Source organism: Typopeltis vanoorti, chromosome 9, assembly GCF_054136105.1.
Source record: "Typopeltis vanoorti isolate ZY-2024b chromosome 9, IOZ_Tvanoo_1.0, whole genome shotgun sequence".
NCBI lineage: Eukaryota > Metazoa > Arthropoda > Arachnida > Uropygi > Thelyphonidae > Typopeltis > Typopeltis vanoorti.
The window spans coordinates 17,922,323-17,949,559 of NC_143557.1; the positions used below are offsets into that span (position 1 = coordinate 17,922,323).

The following is a 27,237-nucleotide window of genomic DNA, read 5'->3' on the forward strand; positions in this document are numbered from 1 at the left end:
GATCTGCTGATGACTGATTTGCTATGTTGTGTGCTTTGGTATAGGCAGAGTATGAAGCTGGAGTTCTTGATGTGAGCCACATGCAGTAGGCTCATTATTTTTTCTTCATTTGCTTTGATACACTTTTGGTTGAATCAGGGCTTGGAAAACAGATGAGGATTATGGGTTGAATAGGAGATGGTCTTCATACCAGTGAGAATAATTTCTATAGCTTGTTCAGATGAGCAGGAATAATAGTCAGAACAAAAAAAGGAGGAGGAGTGGAAATTCTGGAGGGAGGTTATCCCATTTGGCTCCTTTGTAATGTCAAAGAATGTGAGGAGGGGAATTCTGTGCGAGCGGAGGCTTGTACAAGATTGTCGCTGAGAGGAGAGGTGACCTCTATGGTGTATCTGGAAGGAGACTGCTAAAAAAGAGATCCAGAGTATTTGGAGAGTGAAAAGGGTTATCAGGAATTCAAGTAGGTAGGTGTATGATTTGTGTTAGGGTCATTATTTATAGCAGAGACTTCTGCTTCTCACCCAACTTGGTTGGTGGTGTTGGAATAGGGGAGGCAGTTAGAAATGTGGATGTTGAGGTCACCCAGGAGGATGACTTTACTATTCACATAGCTGGATTGCAGATGGTCAAGTTTCATGAAGAGGAATGTGAAGAGGTCTGAATGGTTATCAATGTTTGGACACAGGTAAATTCACCAAATGAATGTTACTAAATGGAGCAAGGAAACCTTGAGCCAGAGAAGGTTAAAAGCAGGAGATTCTAAATTAGTCATTCTCTGGCAGGCTATGTCAGAATGTACAAAGGCACAAGTGCCACCCATGTGGCAAAAAGAATCATGAAGTATGTAGTTTGGGCATTGGATGTGGACAGTAGTAAATGTAGCTGCAATCTGGGTTTCTGTCAGGAATAAGATGTCTGGTTTGGAAGACTGTTAGTGATGTCATTCATGTTGGTATTAATGCCATGGATGTTAGTAAAGTGGATGTGAAAGTGACTTTTTAGTAAAGAGATTGTGGCTTGGTTTGTATATTCATATAGCTTGGTTTCCCAGTGCTATAAAACAGCATTGGGAAACAATTAAAACAATGTTGTGTCTGGTTGTGCTGTGACTTTTTTTTTATGGGATTGGCTTATATTTATTATTTTTATTAATTAATACTGCCTGTTCAGAAAGTTATTTTTATGGTAGCTTTTATAAACAAAAGTTGTAAAGCCTATAGAAGTAAAGTGGGCTAAAGGTTGAAGAAAAAGAGAAAAGGCTTCACAATGGATTTTCTCTGTAATGATATACCATAATTAAGGAATGCAATTTTTAAAATTAAGAAGTTTAAAAAAGTCCATTTAGTTTACCCTTAGAATTCATTAAATTTTAACTAGGATTATGCAATATTTACCTTGATGTTTTATGTAATAGTAATTGTTTAAAGAACATTTGTGTGTATGTGTATGTATATGTGAAATTTACTCATATTGAGTTAGGTATTTGTGACTAGCAGTTTTATTTTCTTTGAAACAGTTTGCTATTTAATATTTCCATTCACTTTTTTTTTTGTCTAAATAAGCCATTAAGCCTATAATATTATTTTCTAGACCTCGTCCCGATTTTTTTTGGCGTTGCTTTCCTGATGGACAGCAACAACCTAACTTTGCATGTACTGGAAATGCTAGTGAAATCACTGAGGGACTGAAAAGTTTTCCAAGTGGTCATTCTTCTTGTATGTTATGTATTATTTGATATTTAATGTTTCTAATTGCTTTGCTTTATGAAAAACATTATGAAAATATGATTGCTGATATATAGTCTAAAAAATGTATTACTCAGATCTTTTTTTAAAGCACTGGTTTTTATTAGTTATTTAAATTACAGTAACTATACAAAAAAAAAAACATAGACTTATTATGACATGAATTTATTTATTTATTTTGTATGGAGTTCCTCCTTTCCTTCCCCATCCCTTAGGATGGGTTGAGCCCTCCTAATGAGGGATTAAGTATGTGTTTTACGAGTGTAGATCCATATGTGTTCATGGGGCTGGTTTGCCTGTTCTGAGGTACGAAAAACCTGAATTTCCCGGTGAAAATACATCACATGTATTGAAAATTTTCAGATTTAAGTGTTAACAATGGAAGAGTGAGGAGCCAGTGATGTGTGGTATATATTACTTGTCTTCTAGGATTGTTTAAAGGTGATTGTTTAAAAAGTTGACCTCAGTTATGTCGACAGATCTAATCTTTTTACGAGTTTGATTGGTTCAGTGCCATGGCATGTACAACTGCAAGGGCTAGAAGTTAATAGTGCATGGGAGGCAGTTAAGAGGTGTTTGCATGAAGCAATGGCTGACTGTATACCTAGAGTCCGAATAATAAATCAGGCAGGGGTTAAATGGATGAATAACCCCATTAAGCTTGAGCTGCAAAAAAAGAAACAACTATGGAGGGAATTTAAGGAGAAAGGTGACCGACAGGCACATGAACGGTATAAAGCGCAGGCCAGAAGTGTAACGAGTGTGGTAAGAAAAGCAAAAAAGATTACGAAAGAACATTAGATATTCAGGCTAAAGAGAATCCTAAACAGTTCTTTCAAAATGTTGCAAGTAAAAGAAAAAATGTATATGGCAGAATGATTTTAAAGAATGCCGATGGTAGGGAGGTAACTGAATCAGTTGATATAGTTGAGTTACTGAGTAAGCACTTTGCAAGAATATTCAGAAATGACTGAACCAATAGATTATATGGGAATTGTGGTGAATGAAGTGGAGGTGAGTAGTCTATTCATAACCTCAATGTCAATACATCTGTGGGATTGGATGGTATACCAGCTCGTGTTGTACGTGAAGCAGCTGAAGAATTGTCAGTACCCTTGACCATTTTTTTTAATTTGAGTCTCAGGTCTGGGTTATCCCCGAGGGGGTGGAAAGAGGGGGAAAATAGTTTCATTGCATAAAGAAGGTTCCAAGACTGTTGTTGTAAATTACCGACCGATTAGCATATCAGGAATCGTTGTCAAGGTCTTGGATAAATTAGTCAAGAAAAGAATACAGGATTGGATAGATGAAAATGAGATATTGTATGGGGGGACAACATGGTTTTGTGAAGGGTAGATCATGCCTCAGTAACTTGCTCACGTTTTATAACGCAGTGATGGCTGAACTGGATAAGGGTAATGGGTTTACAGTGATTCTACTGGACCTTGCCAAGGCCTTTGACAGGATACTACATGGAACTCTGATCAGTAAACTGGAGCAGATGGGGATGGATTTAGGGTTGGTGAGATGGATAGGTGGGTGGTTGATGGAGAGATACCAGAGAGTGGTTTATTCAGGAATTGAGTCCAAAAGACGGCTTGTGACTAGTGGTGTGCCGCAGGGCTCTGTTCTTGGACCACTACTTTTTAATTTATTAATCAATGATATAGGAAAGAATCTGAGAGGAAGTGTTCACTTGTTTGCTAATGATGCAAAGTTGGGAAGAGCAATTGTGAGTGCACAGGATGTCAAAATTTTATAGGATGATTTGAATAGTTTGGAGGACTGGGCTATGGAAAAATGGATGTCAATTTAATGTGGCAAAGTGTAAGGTTATACATTTTGGGGTGAAAAGAATAGCAGCAGTGTATCACATTGGTGGAACCGTACTCCAGGAGATTGATGAGGCCCGGGATTTGGGAGTGTTGGTGGATAGGGAATTGAAGTTTAAGGGGCACATTGCAAATGTGGCTAAATCAGCTCATCAAATCACTTGGCTTCTGAAAAATACTTTAACAAGCAAAGACAAACAAGTTATTTTTCCTCTATATCGAGCCTTGATAAGACCCCATCTAGACTACTGTGCCCAGATATGGGCGCCAGGGTTTCTTCTTGATGGGGAGGAGATGGAGAGGATCCAGAGACGAGTGACCAAGATGATAACAGGTCTGTGGAATGAACCTTATGAGAACAGGTTGAAGATTTGTGGGTTGCAGAAATTGGTTGATAGGCAGAAGAGGGGTGATATGATTGAGACATTGAAATTACTGAAGGGTTTCTATAAGATTAATCCAGAAGATATTTTTGAGAATAGGACTGGTGGTGGGAGGACTAGGGGCCATGCATGGAAGCTGGGCAAGAATGTGGTTAGCAGGGGTGTTAGAGTTAGGTTTTTTACTTGGAGAGTGGTGAATGAGTGGCATAAGCTGCCAGAGTCTGTTGTGGGTGCTACGACCGTGAATGAGTTCAAGGCGAGGTATGATAGATATGTGAATGTTGAATAGTTGTTCTTGACATAATGTTAGGGCCTCCCTCGATGAGTCTGTCGACTCCTTGGAGTTGCCTGGAATAATAATAATATATCATTTAAGATGAGTACTGTCCTCATTTACTTGGAGAGTGGTGAATGAGTGGAATGGATTGCCAAAGGTGGTTGTGAGTGCCCCAACAATGAATAAGTTTAAGGAGATATATGAGAGGTATTGTGTTAATGGATAGTGTGGGTCTCCCACATTTAGTCTTTTGACTCCATGGAGATATCCAGCTAAATAGTAATAAAAGAATTTGCAAAGTTCAGTGGTAACACTGTATAGCTATTTCTCTCATCTAATTCTGTTCTCACTCTATTATAAAATGTGAGTAGATCCTACCTTTGTAAAACGTAGATCCTACTAAGGTAGTATCTACGTTTTACAAAGCCATGCTGACCACTACAGAGTATCATATTCCTCTCCACCCATTGCTAGATTTCACCAACTTTCATTTTTATTTTACCAACTTAACCAATCCTTTAACCCCCACTACTGTGATATTCATGGGTCTATGATTTGCTACTTTTGTCTTGGAGCCACCTTTATGTAATGGAACTATCTTACTCTCTTGCACTCCTTTGGAGCCTTGAACTTTGTCAGAAGCACTGCCAGTTCCCTTGCATGTTTACTTAGTATGTGGGTTGACATACATCCAATCCCACTGCATTCTTGTTGGCATTTTTCGATATGCTGAGCACCACCTGTTTATTTATGATCAGTCTTTATCACATAAGCAACTGCATAATCTCCATCTGAATGACACACACCCTTGCAACTGATGCCTGGACTTGGAAAGATTGCTAAATGAAACATGCAGTGACAGCACAGTGGTAGAAAATGTTCAAGAGGAATACATATCTATACTTAGGTAGAAAAAGCAATGAAAACCTGAAATGTTGAAAGATAGCTGGAGTAAATGATATTTGGCCAGAAATCAAATATACAGGCATAAAAGTTGTACAGTAGCTGAATTGCGTAATTGAGAAGGCTTGGTGGTGGTAAAATTCCAGATGATCGGAGTAAAGCTCATAATACCTGATCTGAAAAAAAAAAAGGAAATACAACTGAATGTGAAAATTACAGAGTAATTTATTTACTGACTGTCCATGGGTAAGATTTATGTACCAAGGCTAAAAATTGTGGAAGGCACACTTGGAGAGGAACAAGCTAGGTTCATGCCAAATAACAGTTGTCAGGTTCAGATTTTTACTTAAAGACAAATAGCTGAGAAATCATAGGGATATAATAAGGATCTGTATTTAAATTTTGTAGAGCTCAAAAAAAAAGCATATGAAAAGGTACCAAGAGAAAAGCTGATCAAAATGCTACATTTATATGATGTAAATGGGACGTTATATCGAGCAATATGTAGTCTATATTTGAGTTGTAAATCAGTAGTTACAATTGATGGGGGTACACAGAGATGGTTTGATGTTAAATCAGATGAGAGACAAAGGTGCACAATATTTCTACTGTTATTATCTATATCAGTCACATTATGAAGAAAGTGGCATTAAGCCTGATATCAAAATTGGAGATGTTATAGCTTTTTACTTTATGCACATAATGTTATACTCTGTACTAAATCCAGCACAAGTCTGCAGGATTCCATGACTCAATTGAATAACTGCTGTAATAAATCTGGTATGAAAATCACCAAGAAAATGGGCAAAATATTGAACACATAAATTTCATCCTGATGGAACAAGTAAAACATTTCAATATTTAGGCACAATTTGTAGTAAAGATGCAAATTAAATTTGGAAATAGATAATGGAATTAGCAAAGCTGGTATGGTAGGAATTAACTTAATAAATTTATATGGAATAAGGGAGAGATTAGTCAAAACACTAAAGTAGTTATATAGAAGACTGCATTTAATTAAACCAATTTTAACATATGAGCTGAGAGCTTGGTTAGAAATCAAACACTTGATCAAAGATTGGCATCAATGGCAATATCATATTAAAAACAAAGACATTAGGAAAGAATTTGGCATTGTTAGCATTCAGGAATGTATGAGCAGAATTAATCTGAGCAGTTTGGCCACTTAAACAGAATGGAGATAAAAGATCAGCCAGGATGGCAGGAAAAAGACTCAGAGAATGACCAAGATTTAGATGGATTGATACAGTAAGAAGTGCTTTAAAAGACAGAAATATAAGCTCTGGTAATATTGGGGTCATGAAAGATAACAGATTAATTAATTTGGAGACGTGTTGATTACATTTTTTCATTATAATAATTTTAGTTTCATCCTTTATCCAAGTGTGTGCAAACAAAGTTTGTGCCTGAAAGTATCTTCAAGACTGGGATAAAGTGGTACAACATCAGGCGACTCCTTGTAAAGGTGGAGCAAGCTACCAACACTCCTATCTCACTATCTCCCATAATGCAAAACACATCTCCTTGCAGATATGTATAATGTTATGCATTAAGGGAAGGGCTACTGCCCAGACTAGTTTCGACCTTTATTGAGGTCTCTTCAGCGGGAGCCAGGCCCAAGTGGAGATACCAAGGTAGAAGTATTAGCAAGGTCATCTCCTCCTATAGGAGCTGCCAAATGGTATGCCACCTTTTTATTAAATTACTCTGGGTTTAGAGAAAGATGTTGAAAGTTTATTTTTCACTTGGTCAGACTATAATAATTTTAGTTTAATCTTTTATCCAAGTGTGTGCAAACAAAGTTTGCGCCTGAAAGTATCTTCAGGACTGGGGTAAAGTGGAACACCGGGCGACTCCTTGCAAAGGTGGAGCAAGCTACCAACACACTCCTATCTCACTATCTCCCATAATGCAAAACACATCTCCTTGCAGATATGTATAATGTTATGCATTAAGGGAAGGGCTACTGCCCAGACTAGTTTCGACCTTTATTGAGGTCTCTTCAGCGGGAGCCAGGCCCAAGTGGAGATACCAAGGTAGAAGTATTAGCAAGGTCATCTCCTCCTATAGGAGCTGCCAAATGGTATGCCACCTTTTTATTAAATTACTCTGGGTTTAGAGAAAGATGTTGAAAGTTTATTTTTCACTTGGTCAGACTATAATAATTTTAGTTTAATCTTTTATCCAAGTGTGTGCAAACAAAGTTTGCGCCTGAAAGTATCTTCAGGACTGGGGTAAAGTGGAACACCGGGCGACTCCTTGCAAAGGTGGAGCAAGCTACCAACACTCCTATCTCAGTATCTCCCATAATGCAAAAAAAAAAACGTTTTTTCATGTCATCATAATATAGTAGATTCCGGTTAATTGGAACATATTGGGACTAGACCTTTTGACCCAATGAAGCAGCTGCCCCAGTTATGCTAAGTTTCATGTTAATAGTTAAAAAGATACAAAAAGACAAATTAACATTTCACTGAGCAACGAATCATTTATTGAAATGAATTACACTAGTGAAATATGTATTTAATTTCCTAACAGCATCACCTAAAACAGCTGTGGGGAGCAAAATTGATAAATCATTTACAAGTTGTGGTTTGCTGTGGTATGATCTTTGCTCTCCTTGTGCCAGTAAACGTTCAACGAATCAACCATGGCATTCTGTCCCATAAGCAAAGAAACTCTGGCAGTTTTCTTGATTTGGTTTAGTTCTTTAAGATTTGTCCTATGAAGGTCAGGTGCTGTACGAAGGTCAGCAATAACATGACAAAGACAATAAATAGGCAGAAGCATTGAAATCAACTGCATTGTGAATGGAAAACCTATAGAACAAGTAAAACATTTCAGCTACTTAGGCACGATTTTTAATGAAGGTGGTAAATTAAATATGGAAATAGACAACAGAATCAACAAAGTTTATATGGTAGGAAGTCAAATGAATAAATTTATATGGAATAAGAGAGAAAATAATCAAAACACTCGATTAGCTGTATGCAAGACAGTGCTCAAACCTATTTTAACTTATGGATCTGAGAGCTGGGTTAGAAATAAAACACTTGACCAGAGACTAGAGACAGCAGACATGAGAGTCCTGAGAAAGATTAGGGGCATGAACAGATGGCATCAATGGCAATATTATATTAAAAAGAAGATATTAGGAAAGAACTTGGCATTGTTAGCCAGAAATGTGTTAGCAGAGCTAATCTCAGGTTGTATGGTCACTTAAACAGAATGGGAGAGGAAAGATTAGCAAAACAAGTGTTCTCTACCAGGTTAGCAGGACCAAGATATAGGTGGATTGATACAGTAAAAAGTACCTTAGAAGATATAAATGTTATTATTATTACATGTTACCTCCAGGGAGTCCAAAGACTCATTGAGGGAGGACACCTACTCTACAACTGTTTCCACCAACTACAACAAACCACAACTACACTAATGCCATCTACTGTCCACTACTAGCATTTTCACAGACAATCACAAATATCCATGCCCATGGTGGGATTTGAACCCGCAGCCTTTTAGCCGGAGAGTGGATACGCAAACCACTTTTAATGCACCTCTTGTTTAACTATTATCTGATTTATCCTAATTCCATGGACATAGTCTTATAATGCTTTCCTCAAACATCCTTTGACTAGTTCTTTGCTCTAAAATCTTTCCTTTGCAGTTTCTGATTTCATGATACTGCTCCAAGCTACTTTTGAAAATTTTCATAATTACTAGCTTTGCAATTAAACATACGATTTCCTTAAAAGCTGCATGGTCGCATGCTAATTGAAATTCTCCCATACAAACTGAACTGTTTGTTCAGTATGCATGATAGACTTAGTCATTTGTTTACTACATGAAGCTATGTAGAGATTATGCTGTATGTAATCATGGATTATGTTTTTAATTTCTTTAAACAAAGTCAGAATCCATATTGTTAGAACATTTTAACAAGAGAGAGATAGGGTGAAGAGATGGTTTTTGTTTAAGAAAGAGCAACAGCAGATGTTCAACTGTTTTGATTGTCATACAACAATGTGAAAGAGAGTAGTTGAGCAATAAGTAGTACAACGATGTCAAGTCCAGTCTGCAAGGGATAGTGAGAAGGTTTTGCTGGACTGTGTGTCAAAATGACAAATTGGTAGAACAAGGTAAAAATTAGTTTCTATAAAATTATTTATATGACAGTAGTTGTTTTGCTAAAATTATAAGTTTCTTAACTTAATAATTTTTGGTATTGCCAAATAATATATATATATATATATATTTTTTTTTTTTTTTTTTTTTTTTAGTATCCTAAAATTTTCCATATAAAGTAGTAGCAGGCTAGCACAGCTGTAAAATTAGAGGGAATGTTGATTCCTTCATAACCAAAAACTACACATTTGGCTACCACCTATGTTAAGATGACATGATCACTTTTTCCAAAGCTGGTTACTTTGGTTATCAGAAAATCTTCTGATGCCATTCTTGGATCTGGCAGTCAAGCTCGTTCCATCATCTCTCAGCAGCTGTATAAACTCAGTTCTTCCATCATGATTGCTAACCCTGCACTCACTGAACTAATTTAGTGATGTACTTCATCTATATTTTTCTTTTTTTGCCCTAGCTAATAATAGCAGACTGACTATATAGTTTGTCACATAAATCTCATCTTGTATCAGATAGCCTCAAATGCACTTCCACACAAAACCCTGTTACTGCTTTCCTGCCAAACTACTCTCAATGATCCCAATGTATGAAAAACACTTCCAAAGAAATACTCCTCTACCATCAACTCCCATTTGTGTTCTCTCTAAAATTACAATATCCTACACAAGCTTCATTAACACCTAAAATTTTTAGCCAAGTGATACGGATTGATGCCAAAATCTCTTCTCAGGTGCTCAAAGTGCCCTCGCTTTCTTTGATGACTATCCCATTTTAATCTGTTACTCAAGATACTACATATATTTTTGATCACCACCATTCTCATATTCACTTGCCTCAAAGGTGCCTGCGCTCATGTTCACCAGTTTCCAACCTAACAGTTCCTATTTTCTTTGATTCTGCACATGGATTCTCTTACAGACCTATCCTTTCTTCAAACACTTAATTGAAATTGCATTTAAAATGCAGGCCACTGTACATAAAGTCTTTCACTCATCAAAATGATTCCATACATCCACAAATTATACACTCTTCCTCTTGCACAGCTTACACATTGATCCATTTTAGGGTCTGATAATGTTGGAGTTTTGACAGGTAACAGATTGATTTGGAGGAAAATTGTAGATAGGAAGTTAGTAATGATGTAAGTTTTTCATGTAATATTATCATATCCTGTACATGTCAGGAATTTGATGATGAGATTTCTCCTAAATAAATGGCTAATCCCAATAAACTGATGGCCCAATTAACTTGATTGAATATCTTGTATATCCCCCCCCCCCAAGCATACATTTCAGGCATTCGATGATGCCATTTTTCCTCATGATATGATCTATATAGATGAGGAATAGGAGTTGAAATTGTGTTACACTCTTATTTAGCAGCAAATTTTACTTAAATTTGCTGCTTTTACAAATTTTAAACCATCTTGCTATACTCCTTTTTATGTACTCATAAGTACAGATTTACAGCTCAACTATATACTCTATATTACTGTGTATAATGTTCCATTTACATCAACATCATGTAATTGTAGGGTTTTGAACAGATTTTTTACATGTCTTATCACTTCTACGATAAATACAGATTCTTGTTTATATTACAGTGACTTCTCAACTTTTTTTTTTACTATCCTAGGTAGTCTAATTTTAGTTATTTTCTTGTTTTTATCATCATCATCATCATCAAATTCATGCCATGTACCCTCAAGGGGTGTACAGGATATGACAGTACTACATGAAAAAATTGCATCATTACTAACTTCCTATCTACAATTTTCCTCCAAATTAGCCTGTTACTTGTCAAGACTCCAACATTATCAGATCTTATATTTCTATCGTCTAAGGCACTTTGTACCGTATCAATCCACCTATATCTTGGTCTTCCTCTGGGTCGTTTTCTGCCAACCTAGCAGAGAACACTTGTTTTGCTAATCTTTCCTCTCCCATTCTATTTAAGTGACCATACCACCTGAGATTAGCTCTGCTAACGCATTCCTGGATGCTGACAATGTCAAGTTATTTCCTAATACCCTCGTTTTTAATATGATATTGCCATTGATGCCATCTGTTCATGCCTCTTTCTCAGAACTCTCATATCTGCGGTCTCTAGTCTTTGGTCAAGTGTTTTACTTCTGACCCAGCTCCTCAGATCCATAAGTTAAAACTGGTTTGAACACTGTCTTGTATACAGCTAATTTAGTGTTCTGACTAATTTCTCTCTTATTCCATATGAATTTATTCAATTGACTTCCCAGCATACCTGCTTTGCTGATTCTGTTGTCTATTTCTATATTTAATTTACCATCTTCAGTAAAAATCGTGCCTAAGTAGCTGAAATGTTTTACTTGTTCCACAGGTTCTCCATTCACAACACAGTTGACATTTTCAATGATTCTGCCTATTTTCATTGTCTTTGTCTTTTTATTGCAGACCTTCATACCATATCTATTACAGCAGCTATTCAACTTAGTCAGAGAATCTTGCAGATTTGTAGCGGATTTATTTAGAAATATAACATCATCCGCATAAAGCAAAGAGCTGACATTAACATCTCCAATTTTGATATCAGGTTTAATACCACTTTCCTTCATAATGTGATCCATATAGATAATGAATAACAGAGGGGATAATGTACATCCTTGTCTCACACCAGATTTAACATTAAACCATCTTCCTGTACTTCCTTCAATTCTAACTGCTGACTTACAACTCAAATAAAGACTAAGTATTGCTTGATATAATGTCCCTTTGACACCATATAACTGCAGCGTATTGAATAGCTTCTCTCTTGGCACCTTGTCATATGCCTTTTCCAAATCGATAAAACTTAAATACAGATCTTTGTTATATTCCCATGCTTTCTCGACTATTCGTCGTAACGTGAAGATCTGATCCTGACAGTCTCTATTTGTCCTGCTTGTTCTTCGCCAAGCTTTTCTTCCATAATTCTTCTCAACCGTTTCAAAAGTATACTTGCATAGATCTTGTCAGGAACACTCAGTAGGGAAATACCTCTGTAATTCTCACATTCAGTTTTATTTCCCTTTTTATATATGGGTACTATGAGAGCTCTACTCCAATCATTGGGAATTCGTCCTGTTGTCCAGGCTTTCTGAACTATGCAGTGCAGCCACCGTAAGACTTTTATACCACCATACTTCAGCATTTCTGGTCGAATATCATCTACTCCTGCTGCCTTTCCACATTTCAAGCCTTTGATGTCTTTTTCTACTTCAAGTATGGATATGTATTCCTGACTGCATGCCTGGTCAGTGTTTTTAATCACTGTGCTGTCATCACTGCTTGTTTCATGTAGCAGTTTTTCAAAGTAATTACTCCATATTTCAAGGATGTCTTTTTCTCCTGTTTTCATGTCACCTTTATCATCTCTAACTCCTTTTACAGCACTCTTTCCTCCATTCCTATGCTTCTTCAACAACCTCCAGAATATTTTGCCACCTTCTTGATATTTATTTTCTATATTCTTGCCAAAGTCCTCCCATGACTTTTGTTTAGCTAGTTTTACACACTGTTTAGCTTTCTTACATTTGTCTCTGTATTCTGTAAGAGTAAAAGCTGACTTATTTGTCAGGAACTTTTGATATGCTTTCTTCTTTTCCTTCACTGCCTCTTTAACTTCCTGTCATCCACCAGGGAGTTCTGATTTTTTTATCCTTGCACACAACCTCACCACATGCCTCTCTGGTAGAATCAATCAATGTTTTCTTCAGAGTTTGCCACTGAATCTTCAAGGTTTGATTCCTGTTCTCAAACTCTTTCATTTTCTTTTCAATAATCTTTCTGTATTTTAGTCTACAGTTCACTTCTGAGAGCTCCTCAACTTTTATTCGCTTTAAAACTTTCTTACATGTTATTCTTTTCAATATGAAATTCACTTTTATACTGCTCAAGACTAAATAGTGATCACTTCCAATTTCAAATCCTCTGTACACTCTGGTGTCCTGCACCAGGGAGAAAACATCACTATCAACAATAACATAGTCAATGAGACTTTTCTTATTCCTAGCCTCTTCTCTCCATGTGAATTTATGCACATTTTTATGTTGGAACATGGTGTTAGTAATAACCAGTCCATGTCCTGAGCAGAAATCCAACAGATATTTGCCATTATTATTAGCTTTGCTCTTTTCTCCAAATTTTCCCAAAATATTTTTGTATGTCTCACAATCATTTCCTACTCTTCTATTTAGATCCCCAACAAGGACCAACTTTTACTTTTTCATTGTGTCAGTAGCTTTCTCTAAAGCCTCATAAAATTCCTCCACTTCTACCTTAGTAGAACCTTCTGTGGGACCATAGGCACAAATAAGTCTCATTGTCCAGTTCCCCATTCTCATATTTGCCCACATTACTCTACTTGAGACTGACTGCCATTCAAGAAGATTAGCCTCGTATTTTGTGTTGAATACTATGGCTACTCCTTCTTTTCCTTGATTGTCATTGCCTGAATATAACATTTTGTATTTATTGCTCAGAAAGATCTCACCAGTTTTGGTCTTTTTTGTTTCAGTCACCCCTATTATGTCGATCTGGTACTTATCTAATTCCTCAGCTAGCTCCATTTCTTTGCCATTCAGGCTTCTTACGTTGATAGTACCGATCTTTAACTCTGGTGATGTTGAGTTGGGGTTTGTTTTCAGATTTGTTCCAGTAGCTGACTTTTCGCTGTTCGCCCTGGTTCCCTGGCGAAAACAACGGGGGCCTTGTTTAACCGGGCGACGCCCCAGCCGGCATGAAATTTTGTCATGTTGTACCATCATTTTTTATTTTGGTTTAACCAATAAGAATACAATTTGGTCGGCTAAATCCCAAATTGCCAGCCCATCCTCGTTCGTTCAGTATCAAAGTAGATACCCAACAGGGTGCACCACGAGAAGGTGAGGATTGGACATTAGGTCAGAAGCCCTGGTCGGTTCTCTGCATTCCTTTAAAGGCTATGTGGAGGTCTCCTCTCAGTTATACAGCTTTGACCCTTAAGCACCATTCTTGTTTTTATTATTTTTAAAATTTTTTTTACAATTGATAGAGTTGGGAGAGCAAGAACAGTCAATGAGTTCAAGGAGTGGTATGATAGACTTTGTTTCCTAGGAAAGACCTCCTACGATGAGTCTTTTGACTCCATGGAGGCCTGAATAATAATAATAATCCAGAAATCCTGCTGTGGAGACCAGACATGGAGCTTTTGCGAGCTACTTCAGGCCTCCAATAAGCAGAGCAGTAGTTATACACCAGGCATCAAAATTCACCTTTTACCTAAGGACAATTACAAAACATTCATCCTCATGACAGGATTTAAACCTATAGTCTCTTTGGATGAGAGAGTGGCTGCACTTCATTTTACTAATTACACTATCAGTTTATCTTAAGGACAATCTTATTTTGACCACCCTTATTTAGTCTGAATCTATCTTGATATTATTCAGGCCTCCATGGAGTTAAGAGACTCATCATGGGAGGACATTCCTAGGAAACACAAAGTCTATCATACTCCTTGAACTCATTAACTGTTCTTGCTCTCACCACCCTTCACATAAAGAAACTACTCCTCACCCTCTTGCTCATAGCTTCCTTTCATAACTTCCAGGGATGGCCCTTGTTATCGCTCCTTCCCACTGTTCCACCAAGTGAAAGAACTCCCCACTGTCAACCCTGTTACTGCCTCTCAACATTTTAAAAGTCTCAATCATATCACCTCTCCACCACCAAACGCTGTAGTCCACATTTCCTCAGCTGATCCTCATAAATAACATTGTACAGTCCTCAAACCATTTTTGTTATCTGCCTCTGTATCCTTTCCAGAGGATTGCTTAACTTCACCACCTTTGCAATACGCTCTCTGAATTTCAGTTTTCTATCAATCATCACCACCAGAGTTCTTGTCTCCCCTACTTCCTCCGATTGGTTATGCAACCTCCCATCGATGTATCCCAACTTCAAAACTTTACATTTTGCTGCATTAAACCGACACTCGCATTCATTTGCCCATCTGTCCAGTTTATTCAAATCCTCTGGAAGGGCTGCCACATCTGCACTATTGTTAATAACCCTGCCCAGCTTCACATCATCTGCAAACAACTGAATATCCTCTTGCAATCCATTGACAATGTCATTGATATGAAGGTTAAACAATACAGGTCCCAGTACTGAGCCCTGTGGAACCCCACTTGTAACCTTCTGCCTCCTTGATATTGCCCCACCATACACAACTCTCTGATACCTATCAGACAGCCAATTCTGAATCCCATTGACTAATCCAACATCTAAACCCATGTGCGCAACTTAGTATCAGCTTATCATGTGGTACCCTATCAAATACCTTTGGAAAATCCAAAAAATGGCATTATATGCCTTTCCCTCATCAACTGCTCTTGTCACTTTATTATAAAAGGCAGTCATATTACTAAAGCAAGAACACCCCTTAACAAATCCATGTTGATTCTCACAGATAACATTACCCTCATCTGCCCAATGTTGTATACGGTCCCTAACCGTATACAACACCTATAATTAGATATTTCCAGTCTGCTACCACCCTCATGCAATGGCACTATCTTACCTTCCTTCCATTCCCTGGGTACCTTTCCCATAGCCGGTCAACGGAGCTGTCAGTTCTTTAGCACATTCTCTCAAAACCCATGGTGAAATACCATCCAGTCCCACAGCTTTACTGACATCTAGAGTACTCAGTATTTCTAACACACTCTCCTATTGTACCTCTAAACCTTAAACATGCAGTATCCTTCTAGTATTAAAACCTATTTCTCCAGGATGAAATACTCCAATAAAGTGTTCATTGAACAACTTTGCTATGCCCTCTGCATCCGTTACTCTATTCCCATTTTTATCCCACAATGTCATTCTTCCACAATCATTTCTCCTCCTACTGGCCACATAGCTAAAAAATTCCCTAGTATTTTCTTTGGATATTAATGCCAATCTCTTCTCATATTCCAGTTTTGCCTTCCTCACCATACTAGTCACTCTCCTGGCCTTAGTCTTATATTCCTCATGCATCTGCTCTCCACCCCTCCCGCTCCATATATCTCTTCCATAATCTCTTTTTTGCTTGCAGTTCCTGTTAGATATTCTTCGTGATTCACTTTACAACAAATTGTGTTCTCTTCTTCACTTGTGGAGTACAGCTTATTATTGCTGCTAACAAATATTCTTTCACAATTTCCCAAGCACTAATGATATCTCGCCTTTTCCATTCCTCCCTACATGGAACTGTCCCAAGTTGATAATTAAGACTATTATGATCACCTGCTTTATAATTCCACATACATTCCCTTTTCTTTGATACTCCTGCATGTCTGTTCATCTTCCAAGTCAAAACTACATGGTCACTCTCTCCATCTGGGGGTAGAGATGTCATCTCAGTTATAATCAGCTCTTCTGATGCTATGACCAAATCCAAAAGTCTTGACCCCTGTGTTCCTACTACTACATGTTGCCTAAGACATTTGTCACTCAAGAATTCTAGAAATTACATTTCCTTGTTACTACATGCAGTTTCCTCTTCCCCATTTATACTGCTTTTGTTAAAATCTCCCATAACAATCATTCTTCTTGCACTTGCCAAGCTCAACTGCCTAAACATCTCCTGCTCCCCACCCTCTATGCTCCTTGCCTTGTAGCAACACCGCACTAAATATCCCGTCTTGCCTATCTCTACCTCACACCATATGCTTTCAAAACCATTTGTGTCACGTTCTTCCAAAGCCTCCACTCTTAGAAAACATAAGTCATCACTTATCATAAGCAGTACTCCACCACCGTGTTTTCCCTACCTATTCTACCAAAAAATGCTGTACCCTGCTACTTCTATTCCTGTTATTATATCATCTTCCATCAGCCACGGCTCAGCGATCCCAATAATCTTTGGCCAGGCTGATGCTGTCAGCGCCACCAATTCATCTCCTTTATTCCAGATACTCCTGGCATTAGTATAAAGCATAAAAATGTCACTGCTTCTATACCTATCATTATCCCCTCCAGACCCCACTAAACTCAGTGTTACCTGATGTCGTCCCCCTTCCCCCAAGCATCCAGAAGAGGCCACCCCCTGTTACCATGCACCATGGGAATTCTAGTTTTCCTGCATTGAAACACCAACTCATTCAGAAAACAGCAATCCAGATGCCTGTATTCTTTCTCATTCAAATTCAAACAGGCTCTTGCTCACAGTTCCTTTCTGTCCTCAAATGCCCTCCAAGCATCCACATATTCCAATCCTCTCTTCTGACACTTTTTGGCTATTATGCTATTCATAATTACTGCTCTTCTACTCAGCTCATCTCTATCATACCTGGGCAACACACACACACAATCTTTCCTCTCTGCGTTTTCTTTTGTACAACCTCAAGCAAGAATCGCAGGTCTCTTGACACCCGATTTACATTGCCTCTCAAGTCATTCGTGTCCACCATCACAATCATCTCATCCACCCTTTCACCCCACTTAATTGCCATAACCACCCTCTCTATCGTTCCTCCAGGCAAACACTCCTCTGACATCCTATCTTACACACCAAGGGTCATCGTGTCTCCATACATCACAGCTCTTACCACTCTGTTCTTTGATTGCTCACCTCACTATCTCTCATGTAACTCTTTCACTCTGTGTTCCCTTACTTACCTGCTGTCCTGGCATCACTCTATCCCTGGTTCCAACACTCCCTGGCATTCTGCTCTCTCTCTCTCTCTCTCTCTCTCTCTCTCTCTCTCTCTCTCTCTCTCTCTCTCTCTATCATCTCTTCTATCATTCCCATACCTCTCTTATTCCCTCCATTCTACTGCTCCTATTCTCTCCTCTTCTATCATTCTCATACCTCTCTCTCTCTCTCTCTCTCTCTCATTCCCATAACTTTCTCTCACTCCTACTCTGATTCGCCTTGTATTCATCTCTTCCATTCGCCTAATCTCACCTTTCATACTTCTCATCTCATTCTCAGTCATGTAGCCAACCAAGTTGGCTGTGTGATTAATGTACCCACTCTCCGAACAATGGGCTACAGGTTCAAATTGCACCTTGGACATTGATATCTTCAGCTAGTAGATGAATTTCATTGTTCCAGTTTGATAGATCTGCCTTACTTATTGGAAGCCTAAAGTGGTTTTGAAAAATTCCATGTTTGGTTTCTAGAGCAGGTTTCCACAAGATATAAAAAAATATTTTTTTTAATATTAAAAAAACCCTTATCCCACCCACAGAATTACACGCACACAATCATTCATGGGTGAAGACATAAAACAATGTATGCATGTATAAATCTTACTTAGAACACTCAATAGGGAAATTACCCTGTAATTCCAACATTTATTCTTATTTCCTTTCTTTATATATGCAAGCTTTACGCCAATCATCAGGAATTCAGCCTTCTGAGTGGGCACTGAATTATGCAGTGTAACTGCAAAATTTTATTACCTTCATATTTGAGCATTTCAGGTTTCTGATGGGGGTTTTTTCTACATCAGGTATTGGTATTCACTTCAAAACTGCATTTCTCTGGAATCTTTTCCATCACTGTTCTATTACTTATCTTGTTTAATAACGTTTCAAAGCATTGACTCCAAATGTTCAGAACATTTTTGTGTTTAGTTTTTGTGTCACATTATGTATCACTCTTTGCTTCCTTTTATGTTGTTCTTTACTCCATTTCTAAGCTTTTTTAATAGCCAACAAGACAAAATACCTTCATGATGTTTATCTTCTAAATTCTTAATGATGTTGTCCTATAGTTTCTGTTTTTTTTTTCTTTCTTTTACATATAGCTTAACTTATATTATATTTTATTCTGTATTCTCTCAGCTCATATGTTGACTTACTTGATTAAATTACTATATACAATATATGTAAAATTACATAATGAAATAAAGAATTTAATGCAAACCACTAATATTTCATGATAACTATCTCATCACATCATCAGAGTGAAACCATGCAACAAAAACTGAGCTTGTGTTAATTCTCTAAAGAGAGTGTGCCAATTTGTTTGAATTACTCATGTTTTGTTTGTGTATGTTGTGTACACACATGATTCATTTAAATTAAAGATACCAAGAAATTATATACTTGGTTTAATCCTTTATTATCGAAGTGTAAGCAAACAAAATTTGCACCTGAAGTATTTTCAGGACCGGGGCAACTCATATATAACGAAACTAAGACTTCACATCACTTGCCTTTAATTATAGTATAACCAAGTGAAAAAACTTCCAACTTTCTCCACAAACAAATCTAGATAGAGTAGTCCTGTTCAAGACTTTATAATGGAATCACTTTTATCTCTACTGGTCAAAGTCTGTCTTAGTATTGCAGCAATCTTCTAGGCTGCCTTCTCCACCTTTGCAACAAACTCGAAACCCTAAACTTGAAATTTTTATTGATCCACCCATTGTGGATCCCAAATTTCAAGACTTACATGTAACTGGATTAAACTGCTATTTGTCTAGCTTTTGATCTTTAACAAATCCTCTTGAAGAGCCAAAACATCAGCACTAATCTTAGGTGGTAGAATTAATACTTGAGTACAATGAGAGGGAAAAGGTTAACAAAAAAACGTGTTTGATTCCAGGCTGGCAGTAAAAAGTCTCATAGGATGATTCAGAGTGGATTTAGATGAATTGATGCAGTAAGTAGGTGCCCCAAAAGTCCAAAATGTTAGATCTCACCATATTGAATATCTTACAAATGACATTAATTTGTAAAAAAAATCGTTAATTGGAAGCTAGTAATAATTCTGATTTAATCTTGCAATACTGTCTTAGTACACCCTATGAGAATACATACCAGGAATTTGATCATCGTAATGGAAATGTCTTAATTCCTTGCAAGAACCCCAAATGAACTACAAAAGTTGATCAACAAGCTAAATGAAACCTGTAAAACATATGAATGACAATAAATATACAAAAGACAAAAGTGATAAAAATAGGGAGGAACGGAACTACCATCTCAGCCACCCTAAACGGAGAACAAATAGAACAAGTAGACAACTTCATATACCTTGGATCAAAACTAACAGAAACAATAGATGAACTCAAAACAATCAAACACAGAATAGCGATAGGATGGACCACCATGGGAAAATTACAGAAAATCTGGAAAACAAACAAGATATCTAAACAAGCCAAAATCAAATTATATGAAGCAATAATTATACCAACAGTCATCTATGGAGCAGAAGCGTGGACAGTTAAAAAAAGAGAGGAGAAAAAACTGCTGGCATTTGAAATGCTTAAGAAAAATAAATAGAACAAGTTGGATAGAAAAGAAAACAAACATCACAGTCAGACAAGAACTATTGTATAAAAAGACAATAATAGAAAAAATTAGAAAACAACAACTGAGATGGCTTGGACACACTGTACGCATGGACGCAGACAGACTTCCTAACATCCTAATCAGTACTTTTCCAACTGAAAAAAGAAGACCTGGAAGACCAAGAATTACCTGGCTGAAATTAATAAAGAACATCTCAGGATGCAGAACATATAAGGAACTTATTCAAACAGCAAGGAATAGAGAAAACTGGAAGATCCTGCTCAAGAGAAGACTCAACCCGTCTTAGATGGAAGAGAAGAAGAATGGAAATGTCTTAGAACAATTTTCCCAGGGTGCAAATACAATGTAGATATTTAAAAGGTATTTTACTGATAGAAAAGTGATCCCAGTAGCACAGAAATTTCACTGACCTGCCATAGCCCATAGGTGTTGTGTGGACGTCTGTTGTTAAGAATTCCAATTTGCATTATTTATTATCAAACCAAAATAGTTAAACTATTTGTGGTTTATAATGATTCCAATCAGTCTGATGATTGGAATCATTATGATGAAATCAGAAATTCTTCTGTGACATATTTGTATTTTTGTCTTTCCCACAAAGGAACTGCATATTACATTCAGTGAATATTAAAAAAAGGTTCATCCTGTATAAGTGTTGTATTTACATTTATTTTATATATTGTATTTTGTAGTAATCAATTTTCAAATTTTATTTGTATATCTGACTTAGAGTCATAGTACATTAAGGAAGGGTCATTACCCAGACTGGTTTCAACCTTTATTGAGGTTTTGCAAGTAGTCAAAAATTGTATCATCATGTTATTGAAATACTCTGGATCTATCTTGATTACAAAGTAAATTATACTTTCCAATAAATATTCTTGTTTATCTTAGTATTAAACAAATATAATTTCTTGGCAAGTATTAGCAGTTTCTTGGCAATTCCTTATTAGGAATAATGGTGCAGAGTTTTGAAGCCTTGATACATCTGATCAGTCCACAAATCATCAGTGTCAGTGAGGTATGGTTAACAGAGGATGATGTACTCACTGAAATAGACTATGATGGTTGTAACATTTGAAATGATAGAAAAGAAAAAAAGAGGAGGTGGAGTATTACAATGATCTCAGAAAAGTTATTATTATTATTATTACAGGCAACTCCAGGGAGTCCTTAGACTCATCGAGGGAGGCCCCAAATCATGTTCATCGCAACTATATGACATTCATACAGTATTTATCATACCTCTCCTTAAACTCATTCACTGTCACGGCATCCACCACAGACTCTGGCAGCCCATTCCACTCATTCACCACTCTAAAAGTAAAGAACCCAGCTCTAACACCTTTACTACCCACACTTTTGCCCAGCTTCCATGGATGTCCCCTAGTCCTCCCACAACCAGGCCTGTTCTCAAAACTATCTTCTGCATAAATTTTATAGAAACCCTTCAGTAATTTCAATGTCTCAATCATATCTCCCCTCCTCCTCTGCCTATCAACCAATTTTTGCAACACGCAAATCCTCAACCTGTTCTCATAAGATTCATTCCACAGACCTGCTATCATCTTGGTCACTCGTCTCTGGATCCTCTCCATCTCCTCCACATCAAGAAGAAACCCTGGCACCCACATATACAAAGGAACAACAACTTGTTTGTCTCTGCATGTTAAAGTATTTTTCAGAAGCCAAGTGATTTGATGAGCTGATTTAGCCACTTTTGCAATGTTCCCCTTAAACTTCAACTCCTTATCCACCAACACTCCTAAATCTCGTGCTTCATCAATTTCCTGGAGTACGGTTCCACCAATGTGATATACTGCTGCTATTCTTTTCACCCCAAAATGCATAACATTACACTTTGCCACATTAAATTGACATCCATTTTTCCCTAGCCCAGTCCTTCAAACTATTCAAATCATCCTATAAAATTTTGACATCCTGTGCACTCACAATTGCTCTTCCCAACTTTGCATCATCAGCAAACAAGTGAACACGTCCTCTCAGATTCTTTCCTATATCATTGATGAATAAATTGATGAAACTGTGACTAGTGGCACACCACTAGTCACAGTTCTTCTTTTGGACTCTATTCCTGAATAAACTACTCTCTGATATCTCTCCATCAACCACCCTCCTACCCATCTCACCAACCCTATATCCATCCCCATGTGCTCCAGTTTACTGATTAGAATTCCATGTGCTATCCTGTCAAAGGCCTTTGCAAAGTCCAACAGTATCATTGTAAACCCATTACCCTTATCCAGTTCAGCCGTCACTATGTTATAATACGTGAGCAAGTTACTGACGCATGACCTACCCTTCACAAAACCATGCTGTCCCCGATACAGTATCCCGTTTTCATCTATCCAATCTTGCATTTTTCTCTTGCTATTTTCTCCAAGACCTTGATAACGATTCATGTTATGCTAATTGGCCGGTAATTTTCAACAGCAGCCTTGGAACCACTTTTATGCAGTGGAACTATATTCCCCTCTTTACACCCCCTTTGGATTGACCCAGACCCGAGGCTCAAATTAAACAAAATGGTCAAGGGCACTGACAATTCTTTGCCCGCTTCACGTACGACATGAGCTGGTATACCATCCAATCCCACAGATGTATTGACATTGAGGTTCTGTAATAGACTATTTACCTCTACTTCATTCATCACAATTCCAGTATAAGCTTGGTTCTCCAATTTCTGTAATGTCACCACCTGGATGATATACTCTTGCAAAGTGCTCGTTCAGTAATTCCACTATATCGACTGATTCGGTTACCTCCCTACCCTCATCATTTTTTAAAATCATTCTGCCATGAACATTTTTCCTTTTACTTGCAACATATTGAAAAAACTGTTTGGGATTCTCTTTAGCCTGCATGGCCAATTTTCTTTCGTAATCCTCTTTTGCTTTTCTTACCACCCTTGTTACCTTCCTGGCCTGAGCTTTATACTGTTCCTGCACCTGCTGGTCACCTTTCTCCTTAAATTCCCTCCACAATTGTTTCTTTTTATGCAGCTCAAGCTTAATAGTGTTATTCATCCATTTAACCCCTACTGGATTTATTATTCGGACTCTTGGTATACAGTCAACCATTGCCTCCTGCAAACACTTCTTAACCACCTTCCATGCACTATCAACTTCCAGCCCTTGCAGTTTTACATGCCATGGCACTGAGCCAAGGACACTCGTAAGCTTGTCATACTTACCAGCCCGGTAATTCCACATGTACCCTGTCTTAATTGTAAATTCCACTCCTTTAGCCACCCCCCAAGTATTAGTGAAACATGGCTGACAGAAGATGATAAACCTAGTGGGATTGAATGCGACGGGTATAGCGTGTTCCAGGGTGATAGGGAGAATAAAAAGGGGGGGGTTGTTATTGATGATAGCTGATGAGTTGCGGCCAAGGAGTATAGAAGTTGAACTGCAGGATAGAGAAAAGAGCACATTTGAGGCTATTTGGTGATGATCACTCTCGATGACCACCTTATGACCAATCTCACCAATTGGTGGCAACATGGTCATGTTTGTTACAGCCACATTCTCAGATGCAATTACTAGGCCAAGCACTCTCTTCCCCCTAGTATTTTCCACTACATGCTGTCGCAGATAGTTGTCCCTTTTTAACCGCATAAAATCCAATTCCTTCCTCCCATGTGCCCTCTCCTCCTTCCAGTCAATGTTACCATAATTGAAATCACCCATAATAATTACCCTCCTTCCACTCATTTCTTCAATTTGCCTATGCATACTATCCCCACCATCTATTTCATCACCTGGTCTATAGCAACACCCAATTGTATATTTTATTCTGCTAGACTCTCTCTCACACCAAATAGCCTCAAATGTGCTCTTTTCTCTATCCTGCAGTTCAACTTCTATACTCCTTGGCTGCAACTCATCAGCTATCATCAATAACACTCCTTCCCCCCCCCCCTTTTTATTCTCCCTATCACTCCTGAACACGCTATACCCGTCGCATTCGATCCCACTAGCTTTATCATCTTCTGTCAGCCATGTTTCACTAATATGAACAACCTGTGGCCTGGAAGTGCCAACCAAGACCAAAAACTCTTCCTTCTTGTTCCTAATACTCCTGGTATTAGTGTACATGAATTGCAGAAGCCCATTAGTTCCATCCCTACTTTGATGCCTTATACTAACTATCCCATTCTGATTTGTTGTCCTTCGTACTCGCTCAGGCATATTATACTCATTCATACACTCAGCTGCCTCCCTAAAGTCTGCATATCTACTCCCCCCCCCCCTTAATAAATCTAGTTTCCCTGAGTCTGTACATCCACTTCATTCATCAACACTTTTTCAAGCCTCCGTACACCAAATCCATTCAAATGTAACCCATCCATCTTATATAAATCCTTTTGCCCATCGAACTCACTCCACACATCCACAAATTCCACACCACTTTCCATGCATAACCCACACATAAAGTCATTGCCAATTATGGCCCTCCTTCTAAACACTTCACTGTCATACTCCGGAAAAATAATGACCATCCTAACTCTCTCACTCTTCTCTTTTGCTACGTCAAGTAATTCCCTCACATCCTCTATCATTTCCATTTTGTCTTCTTTCAAGTCATTTGTTCCTGCCACGACTATCATCTCTTTCACCCTCTGTTTTTTCACTCGAATAGATTCGCTGACGTCCTTTATGTTCGCACCCAGTTGGTACGATTTCGTCAAACTCTCAACTATCACACGTCTTAATACTTTCACCGTTTATTAGTCAGTACATTCAGTACACATTTTTCCATACGCTCCAGTTGCTGCTTTGCTCTGTGTATCGCTCCGCTCAACTGAGCGATTTCACTACTTGCATCTATCTCACCATTCTCGTTATCATTTAAATCATCCATTCGTTCTGTATTTCTACCTTCATTTACACTTTCAACGACGCTCTCACACCTATCTGATACTACCTCGCAATTCCTTATCACATCACTATTTTCTATATTCTGACTTTCTCTAATGATAACACTCTCGCCACCCGAAGCACGCTTTAGATCCTCATTCTCCTTACACTTTCTGCACATATTAGCTCCACTTTCACCATCTAACCAGACTCCCACCGCTCTTCGCAAAGCATACATCTCACAGACAGCACACTGCAAAAACTCTTAAACAAACATGGCGACCTGGCCACCAATTTTTTTTTTTCATCGGTGCCATATGGATGCTATCTTATCTTAAAAATAATAATTAAATTATTTTTAAAAAGTTGTATCAGAACTTGAAGAAAGCAGTAGTTGAAAATGATTTTGTGGCCTTTGGTGTGAGCATGAATTTTGGATATTTAGTAGGGTGTTGCTTCAAGCAGGGGAATGTAGAGGATAATGATTCTGAAATTAGATGAAACTGGTGAGTGACAGGATTATGATAATAATGGATGACCTTAACTGTGGAAGCATTGACTGGATGCAGGAAGTAACGCAAGAGTGAGGAGATTGAATTCCATGAACCACTTCCGGACGACTGTGTTGTGTAGTATTCAGTTGGAATGAAATGTGAGACACAAGTGTTAAAATCTCATACAGTGGTAATAGAGGTTACCATTACGTAACCAATGGAGAGAGGGATCATGTAGTTTTGATGTGGGAAGCTGCTGGGCAGGTACAGTTTTCATGGAACAAAAGAAGACATGATGCCACTGGTTCAGGAGAGTGACATGGGAAGTGACTAGGCTTGATGCAACCAAAGATATGTTTGGAATTATTGATGAGGAAATTCTAATGAAAGAAACAGATTGGTCATGTGTTGTGGCTTATAATTGTAGTGAGTAGTGACTGCAGTCTGGGTAATGACTTCACATTAATTGTCTCAGTATTCCATAATGCAAAGCACACTTCTTTCGGAAATGTATATTACTGTGTATTAATTGAAACATCACTATCCAGACCATTTTTGATATTTATTCAGGTCTAATTTGGAGCCAGATTCAGAAAGATGTCTAGGTTGAATTAATTAAGAAATCTTTATCTGATCCATTCTTTTAGGCTTACACAGTTTAACTGTGTCTGATGGCCATGAAGTGACAGACTTAAGTAATTTCTCTGTTTTATTCTTTATCCTGTTTGTTGGGTTATAGTTTACCAGCTGATAGGTGCTGTTATCAGAAACTAGTTAATTCATCTGATGGATGGATGTTGGTCTGTCAAGAACGACATTGCTCTATCTGATTTCGTTATGATTATGTCTTGATTAGCTTTCAATGACTTGATTGCTGCTAGTTCCGTTTTTGTAAGATTGTTATATATGGTTTTACTTATACCCCATTATGCCCACTCTCCCAGAATATATGGTGTTACGAGAGTACACAAACAAAATGTGCCGCTTCGACCTATTGTGGAAGGAATAGATAGCCCTAATTACCACTTAGCCAAGAAATTAGCATCAACACTCAAGGAGTTGGTAGGTCATTCCCCTCCTACATAAAAAATACACAACACTTTATAAACAAAATTAAAAACATAACACTCGACAAAGATGACTTATTAGTCAGTTTCGATATTTCTGCCCTTTTCACAAATGTCCCAATCTGACACAATTCTTCTCCTATGGAACAAATGTCTGCCTGACAGTACAGCCTCTTTGTCCACGTA

The 27,237-nt window shown here is 37.8% G+C and overlaps 1 protein-coding gene across 1 annotated transcript in view; it reads left to right on the top strand.

Annotated features, from left to right (window-relative positions):
* LOC150102905 (phospholipid phosphatase 5) overlaps positions 1-27,237 on the top strand; it is a 216,669-nt gene that overhangs the window by 125,690 nt on the left and 63,742 nt on the right. Inside the window, exon 6 of the mRNA XM_090398045.1 lies at positions 1,591-1,715. Within this exon, the coding sequence (XP_090254171.1) occupies positions 1,591-1,715 (125 nt within the window). The remainder of the gene's footprint in view (positions 1-1,590; positions 1,716-27,237) is intronic.